Raw genomic sequence first — 8621 nt, 5'->3', positions numbered from 1 at the left:
CCAATTTCCTCCCAACAAGGAAGCAGCAATCGCTCCTAGAAAACTCTGACTAGTGACGGGCATCCCATCCTAGATTCTCTTTGGCGTTGATCTCATTCCCGACGGCGGGAAGGGGGGCGGGGCGGTGGTGCTCGGACCACCCCTGACCTTGGCGGCACCGGAGACGGAAGGGCAGCCCCGACGTGGCCGCCCGCGACTCTCCAGGTCTCAGGGGGTGGGTTGCGACCCTACTAGGGCTTACATCCTCGGGATACCCTGTTGGGGTGACCAGGTCGTCCCGCAGCACCGTCGTGAGGGGGTCCTCAGTGGGGACGGCGTCTTAGGTGAGATGAAGAGCGTCCTGGCCACTTAAAGACCAGGTGCGCGTCGCCGTGAGCCGCCGAGGAAAGGCTGCGGCACCGCGCAGGTAGGCTGGGCGACCACAGGCCAGTCCTCCGGTATCCCAGAGTGCCCCGGGCCCCGGAAGTGCTGGGCGTCCCGGAAGTGCTGGGCGTCCCGGAAGTGCTGGGCGTCCCGGAAGTGCTGGGCCGCCTGACAGCGCCGGGACCGGCTGGAGCGCTGCAAGTGAAGGCGCGGCGCTCCGGGACCTGGGTCGCGGGCCGGAGGCCGCGTTGGGTCGCTGCGTGGCGCGGGCCGGGGCCGGGCGGCGGGATGATGGAGGAGGAGGAGCTGGAGTTCGTGGAGGAGCTGGAAGCTGTGCTGCAGCTCACGCCCGAGGTGCAGCTCGCCATCGAGCAGGTGCGCGTTCCGCCCCCGAGGGGAGGGGAATGCGGAGGGCGGGACGGCGCCGGGTGGCCTGGGAGCGGGGCGGCCAGGTGCAGAGGGAGAAGAGCAGGCTTTGCGGTGGTCGAAGTGGGACGGGATTTACGAATCAGGGGAGAAGGAGTCTGTGTAGGCCTTAGCTGGCTCTGGAGGGGCGAGTGCGCTGGTGGTGGGTTTGGGCAGAGAAGCGGGCTCTCTGAGAGGACGCGCGTAGAAAGGGCTCGGTGGTGCGCCGCCTTAGTTCCCGGAGGTGGTGGCGTTGTCCATTCACCCACCCGGTTAGTGTGCCACCGCGCCAGTTTCTCGAGCTTGCCACTTGAAGGGAGCTGGGCATTTGGAAGAGGTGAGGCCACTTCAGGAGGCCTGAAGCTTTGGGCTGCTGGCTGGCTCACTGCTGGCGGCTCAAACTCGCAGCCCCTCTGTTCTGTTTTCATAAGGATTAATGATGACCAGCCTTGGGATCCCCATGGAGCCTTTCTACTCTGCCCTCCATAGGATCATTATGAGTTGGCACTGAGGCGATGGCAGTGGGTTTGTTTGGTACAGGGGGTCGAAAGAAAGGAGTCCTCTGGACCCTGTGCTAAGGATTAGACGACTAACTAACCCCTCTTTGGTTCACCCACACCAGCCACTCCGTAGAACTAGGTCTGCTTCTGGAAAGATTTAGGACCCCCTATGGGGCAGTTGCACAGGGCTGTTGGGACTTGAAATTGACACTAGGGCAATAGGTTTGGCGTTTTGTTTTGGATGATAGGATGTTGGTCCTGAAAGTGGGAGAAAATCTCCTTTAAAGAAATTGACTTGGAGATATGATTTAAGAAACGGGAGGATATGCCTTATTGAATGACTCCTGGAAAGTTTCGGTAAGGAAAACATTACTGCCAATCATAATCAACTCAGATCTCACAGCCATCAAGTTGATTTGGACTCCGAGTGACCTGGAGGCAGAGAAAAGTTTCCAAGGCTGTAAGTCTTGTGGAAGCAGATGGCTCTCTGTTTCTCTTTGGAGCAGCTGGTGGGTTGGAATCCCTGACTTTTCAGTTAGCAGCCTGACCTGCCACTCTGGTCACTTCCTAATTATAAAACTCAAGTCAATGCTGACTCATCGTGACCCCCTGTGGGTTTCTGAGACTGTAACTACCGTATATACTTGTGTATAAGTTCGGCTTATACACGGGTCAATGATACCCCAGCAAGGAGTGCCCCTTATCTCTCAGGTGGTTGCCATTTCTCCACTGTTCATTCAAAGCCCTGCTGACACTGCAGGGCTTTGAATGTTTGTTTACTCACATCTAACCAGTCAGAGCCGTCCTATGACATGGACGGCTCCAATTTACAGAAGCACCTGTAGTGATTCACTTACACCGGCAGCTGAAACTGGTAAGGATGCGTCTGTGGCTGCACTCCATCTTGCATACACAACCCCCCCTCACTCCTCCCCCCTGGCTAACACATCACGGGGTGGGGGGGCATTATCATGAAAGTTTTTTTCAAAGTCTTATTTTTTTATCCTATTAGAAATGGGTACTCTTGAACCAAAACAAAAACGCTGGTCATATGAGGCTGGTTTCAAAATGAAGGTTGTTGTCAAGAGCAGAAGAGAGCAATAAAAGTATTGCAAGTAGGGAATTCTGTGTTGACAAAAAGCAAGTGAGGGAGTGGCGGAAAATGAAGGCTGACTTGGAACAGATTCCAAAGCTAAAAAAGCTCGTTGTGGTTTAACGTCTTTTTATGGGGCTCTAGAGAGTGAATTGTATAAATGGGTTAAAGAGTGTCATCAAAATGGTTACGGTGTAACGCGCATGGGAATCCGCATACGTGCTCTACAAATGGCTCAGGATGACAAATATAGAGCACTAGGCATTAAAAAATTTGCTGCATCAGCAGGGTGGTATACCCGCTTCATGAATAGGTTTGGCCTACTATGTTTGAGACAAAGAACAAAGATTTCCCAGAAATTGCCACAAGACCTTGAAGAAAAAATTATGTCATTCCAGTCATTTATTATAAAACAAAGAAGGATTTATAATTATGACCTGGCAGATATTGGGAATATGGATGAAACTGCCATGACTTTTGATATTCCAAGCAACAGAACTGTGGCAAGTTTAGGAGAAAAAAACATTTTTCTCAAAACCACAGGAAATGAAAGAAAAACACTTTACAGTTCTGTCATGTTTGGCTAATGGAACTAAGCTGCGTCCTTGTCATTATTTTTAAAATAAAGACCTTGCCTAAAAAGATCAATTTCCCACCAAGAATTGCTGGGCGTGCACATGTTAAAGGCTGGATAGATGAAAACGGAACAAAAAAAACGGCTGGAAGAAATTTGGAACTGATGACCAGGAACAGCCTTAAAGAAAAAGCCATCGTTACTTGTTTGGGATATGTTCAGAGCCCACCTATCGGATGACATAAAAAAATTGGCAAAATCTAGTAAGGTTACTTTAGCCGTTATTCCAGGTGGGCTTACATCTGTACTGCAGCCTCTGGGTGTATCTTTGAATAAGCCTTTTAAAGACCGTGTGCGAAGGATGTGGCATGAATGGATGTCATCTGGTCAAGCCCGACTAACAAAAGGAGGAAATCGCATGAAGCCTGACATAGAGTTAATAGCAAAGTAGGTTTGAGATGCATGGGAAGACATTGCAGAAGACATGGCGCGAAGTGCCTTCCAGAAATGTAGTATTAGTAATGCTATGGATGGCAGTGAAGACTGCGCTTTGTATGAAAATGACAGCAGTGATGGTGATGACGGCCATCTCAGTGAGGACAGCGTCTATGATGACCTCACACCAGCTGAAGCTCTGCATTGGGATACGGATGATGATGAGGAATCCAGTTTTGAAGGATTTTAACTCTTTACATTTTAGCTTGGTTGCTGATTGAGCTCAGGGAATTGTACTCTTAAGGTATCATTGTTGATACCTTACTGTTTTTGTTGAACCTATTTTCCACTTACTGTGCTGGTTTACTAATGGTAAATGACTTGTCGTTTTATGTTTTTTATTTAAAATAAATATTTAAATACATTACCCCACTGATGTCTCAATTTTTAGTAATTTTTTTCATTTGTTTTGATTATTGAAACTCACCAATGCTTCTGCATTTTCCATGCTAGGCTTATACTCGAGTCAATCAGTTTTTCTGGTTTCCCAGGTAATAATTAGGTACTTCGGCTTATACTCGGGTCGGCTTGTATTCGAGTACATACGGTATTTATGGGAGTAGGAAGCCCAGTCTTACTCCCTCAGAGTGGATTGTAGTTTCGAACTGCCAACCATGCAGATCACAGCCCAACTCATAACCACTATACCACCATGATAATAGCTAATATTTATTTTGGATTAATACTTAAATGATCTGCCACAGAAACTAAGTAAATTTATTTGTGTTGTTTTGTAATTTGCATTTTTGGGTGTTTGTTTATAAACATTTAGATGTATGTGTTTCCGGGAGGGACCTAGGAGACACAAACAATTTACACTCAAATGCTCACCTACAGCTTAATGGTTTGAACCAAGCCAGGGAGTACCACAGAAGAAAGGCCTGGCTATCTGCTTCTATTGTGATTAGAGCCAAGAAACCCCTCCAGAGTTCTACTCTGTAACACATGAGGCTACCAGAAGTCAGAGTTGGCTTAACAAGAGTGGGTTTGCTACTTCTAGAGATGGTCGGATTACCCAGACAAGGTACATTTGGCGTATCCTGAGGATGCTAGCCCATTGGACAAAGTTTCTGGGTTCAGGCCATGCTCTCCCCCATTCACCTTCACCTGCTAGAAAAGGACATATGATTTAGTTGCATTTTGGACCTTGTTGCACAAATAATGCCTTCAGTTACTGCTTGGCTGAAAAAGATCTCAAAAGAACACATTTGTGGTATATCTTCAAAGAAGCTCGGGTTCTGGTGTCAGTTTATTTAGTCCACAGCTATCTTATTGTGAAGGTGACATTTAGAATGCTTTCTTACTTTAGCAATCTAAGATTGACTGGCATTCCGCAGACAACCACTGTGTCACGGCATGCTTGTAAAGGTAGCAAAGGAGCCCTGGTGGCGGGTCTAGCAGGACACGTGTTGGGCTTCTAAATGATGGCCAGCAGTTCAAACCCACCAGTCGCTTAGTGGGAGAAAGATGAGGCTCTCTGCTGCCTTAAAGCCTTGGAGTCACAAAAGGGTAGTTCCACTCTGTCCCATAGAGTCATGATGAGTTGAAGTTGGCTTGAGAGCAGTGTGTTTTGAAAGGTAGGCAATGCAAGTATTAAGAAAGGTTTGCTCTATTATGATCACATTTCACTTAGATTAGGTTCCAGTTATTGCATAAGGTGAAAAACAACGTAAACAGAATACCTTTGAAATTTCTTAAATTGTCCAGGTAGTGTCTAGTGCTGTTAAATCTCTCTTGTATTAGAATCACTCTCACCCTCCACTCCCCAGTTACAGATGAAGTAATTGGCTTGTGTTATGTCCGTGTATGGAAACATATTGAAACCTAGGCTAACCCCCGTGAGAGTCATGCTGAAACGGAGACCAGCTTGAGGAAATAGTTCACTTCTGAATGGCACTCACCGTGGGGTGTACACCCAACGGCAAATGACCAGCACTGCCTTTGGTGGAGCATAGATCTGAGGTTGTGTAAGTGACATGTGCATATCATGTATTTCCAGCGTGGACGCATCTTACAGACACAGAAATGCTAAGCATTTAAAACAGAACGCCTTCACCTTTTAGTCACCCACCGTAGCTCTAAGACACTACGGGAGCCCTGAACTCTTTCAGAGATTGCTTCTGACCTCTCTCAGAAGCCTTTGTGATTCTTTGATAGGGTTACTTCTTTAGACAGTGTCTGAAGGGAAGCTCTTGCTTACCAGAGATATAGCGATCTTGAATCTCAGCACCCAGGGGATCATCTGACTGCTTTGTATAGTCTTTCATACCAAGAATCATGCTTGCTCTTCAAGTTGCCACGGGTGAAGGTCTGTAGCTGTGTTTCTCAGAAGGCGCCGTCTCTCGTCTGTTCAAGGCATGGACAGTTCCTGAATGCCAGCTCTGTGCTTTGAGACAAATGCCTGAAGCACAAAAATGGCGTCAGTGCCTAGTGACTTCTGCGGAGAAGTCGGTGCAGACCCAGTTAGCCAGGCCTCCTCAGTGCAGCCTTGTCACCAGCCAGTTCCATCTATCAGTGTGCAGTCTGCTGATGTTGCTTTGACCTGAGGATGCCCGTGGTGCCCGTGGAATGCCTCACAGTTGTGCCACGATGTTAAAAGTAGAGATGTTATTGAAGGTTAAAGATTTCTTTCACAGAGATTTTGATGAGCATCTGTAATGAGTGACACATTCAAAGCTGGAAAAGATGAGGTTTTTTTTCCCCTTCCCTTTACAAATGCAGAAGAAACCAAGCAAAATACAAGGCAGAAGGACAATGGTGATTTTTAATCCCTTGTTTCTTCACAGGTGTTTCCAAGCCAGGACCCTCTAGATCACGCGGACTTCAATGCTGTGGAATACATCAACACCTTGTTCCCGACAGAGCAGGTGAGCAGAGTTTTTCCCACCTCATTCCAGGGGCTTCTGAGGCCTCCTGAGCCTTGCAGTGGCCTGTCCTGCAACCTGCTCTAAGGACGTTTGAGAACCAAGTGAGTTAAATACAAATCAAACGCACCTAAACGGAGGGTTAAATTACTGTGATGGTGTGCGATGTTTTTGCCTGCCCTCCCACCCACCCCCAACCATTTTCTGTGGTACATTAGGAATTGGGAAAGATTTTCAAAGCATAAGAAGGAAAAATATTATAGGTAGGGTGGGCAGGTTAAGTCTGGAGTCATAAAGTCACTTTTACCTCTCCCTCAGGATACAAATTTTCAGATATTTGTTTTGTTAGGTGATTTGTTTATGCAGGTTAAAAAAAATTGATTTGTGTGTTTTGAATGAGAAGTAGACCTGAATCAGAAGCAGCACAGTTAGGAGAAGGTCGCTAGAATGCCTATATTTTAGTACCCTTCTTTAAAAAAACAAAATTAAGCTTTAGAAATAGCTGCCATAAAAAGAAAGAACAAAACACCAAACTCACCGCCACCATATCCATTCTGACTCGCAGCTAAAAGAGCTTTGAAACACTTGCCCATGCAGACCACAAGACTGTGGGCCCCAGGGGATCCTAAGGTCACAGATGAGAGGAGGCTGTCCTGACCACAGAACTGTATCCTGAGAGTTCCTGATCCTGAATTGTAACCAGTTATTTCCCCAATAAACTCCATAATCATGATGATGGTCTGTGATTTGTGTGTGGCTATTACAACAGATCATTGAACCCGGCGTCGAAGTAGAAAATGCCGGGGCAGCAACTGTTGGTGTCAGAACAAGTCAGGAAGGTTGGAGGGTGAAGGTTATGTCGACTTCAGTCCAACAGGAATCGGCCTTGGGCTGGTGCTAGTGGTGATTCTCCTCCGGGCTCCCTGCGCTGGCTGTTGGACATCTCCCCCAGGCCGCTGTCACAGCCACCCATTCCACTTTCTCATATTCCTGCCTCTCCTGTGTGCCCCAGGCACAGAGACCAGTTATTGCAACTCAGATGGCTGCTTTCAAGTTTCAGTCACCGTAACTTGACAATCCACTTATAAACTGTGTAATTAGTAACTATTAAGAACGACTGTGTTAGGCAGGCCCATGTCTCTTGCTTAATCCCCCGAGTTTCTCACGGGGTCAAACATGCAGTGGATGTCTTTTGACACGGATGAAACACTAAATTGTAGATTCTTCTGTTCTTCCCCTCGTCCCTTCAGGCACCACATTGTGGCACCTCTCTCCCATCAGTCCCTCCGTTCTTCCCACCATTCCAGTGGGAAGTGACCACCAGCAGTCATTCCCGACCTGGTCTTCTAGTCTGCAGTTTTCCCTCCCCTAGGTCATCCTCCAAATTCCTGCCTGTTCAAAATGTTTTTAACGTGTATCTCATCAAGTCTCCCCGTCCAAAGCCCTTCCACTGACTGAAGCCCCCTGGTTAACGTAGCAGGTGTGCACAGCCGCCACAGGTTTGCAATACAATCCATTAGTGTGCAGAAAAAACGAACCTCTATTTCTAGTCTTTCTTCACAGTGGCAATTATTGCCAAAGCCCAAGGGCACTAAAATACAGGCATAATATTTTGTACTGGGCCTTAAGAAATCACCTAGCAAAAATGTGTCCTACACAACACCGAGAGTCCCAAGCCATTAAAAACAAGATGGAACGATCAGTCCTGAGGGCACAGTCCCTTTAAGAGCCTTGCTCCACCTATTTCTTTAGCCCTGACCTCCTGGGGTGCTGCCAGGGTGCTTCCCATCTCTGAGCTTTCCTGCTGCTTTCCTTTGCCAGCCTTACCTGGCAGTGCTTCTGCCTGGGGCAGTCTTCCCCTGGCTTGCTACCAGTCCGGCTCCTTATCTAGCAGGGAGGGGTCAGCTTCAGCCCCCGAGAGCTGGTCCCTGACCACCCAGCCAGGGAGCCTCTAACAGCACCCGCCGTCGTCACAGCGCTATCGGACCTGTCTTGGTGCGCTGGTCTTCCTCCTCCCGGGACACTCCATGAGAGCAGGAGCTGTCAGGGTTACCATGGTCTCCCCAGCTTCCGGTGCCCAGTGCTGAGTGGACACGCAGCCAAGGAAGGCTGCGCAGTGACTAAATGTATGGATCCTTCCAGACTTGGGAGAAGTGCTCCCTGCACCATGAGACCTTGCTTTTCCTCTGATGACGTGTCCTTTCGTTCTCCACGGTGCTGCTCCACGACTCTCTCGGCCTCCAGGAGTCTCCCCGACTCGGTCATGTTCACATCTTTGTATTCATCTGGGGAACTGACAACACACGCAAGTGACTGTGTGCCGTATT

General features: G+C 48.1%; 1 protein-coding gene across 1 annotated transcript in view; it reads left to right on the top strand.

The window, feature by feature from the left end:
* The first annotated feature begins 524 nt into the window (after positions 1-524).
* VPS53 (VPS53 subunit of GARP complex) overlaps positions 525-8621 on the top strand; it is a 132526-nt gene continuing 124429 nt past the window's right edge. Inside the window, exons 1-2 of the mRNA XM_075561244.1 lie at positions 525-738; positions 6217-6297. Coding sequence (XP_075417359.1) covers positions 652-738; positions 6217-6297 — 168 coding nt within the window. The 5' untranslated portion in view covers positions 525-651. The remainder of the gene's footprint in view (positions 739-6216; positions 6298-8621) is intronic.

This window comes from Tenrec ecaudatus, chromosome 10 (assembly GCF_050624435.1).
Source record: "Tenrec ecaudatus isolate mTenEca1 chromosome 10, mTenEca1.hap1, whole genome shotgun sequence".
In the NCBI taxonomy this organism is placed as follows: Eukaryota; Metazoa; Chordata; class Mammalia; order Afrosoricida; family Tenrecidae; genus Tenrec; species Tenrec ecaudatus.
The sequence above is the reverse complement of the archived record's forward strand: the minus strand, read 5'-3'. Positions and strand labels throughout refer to the sequence as shown.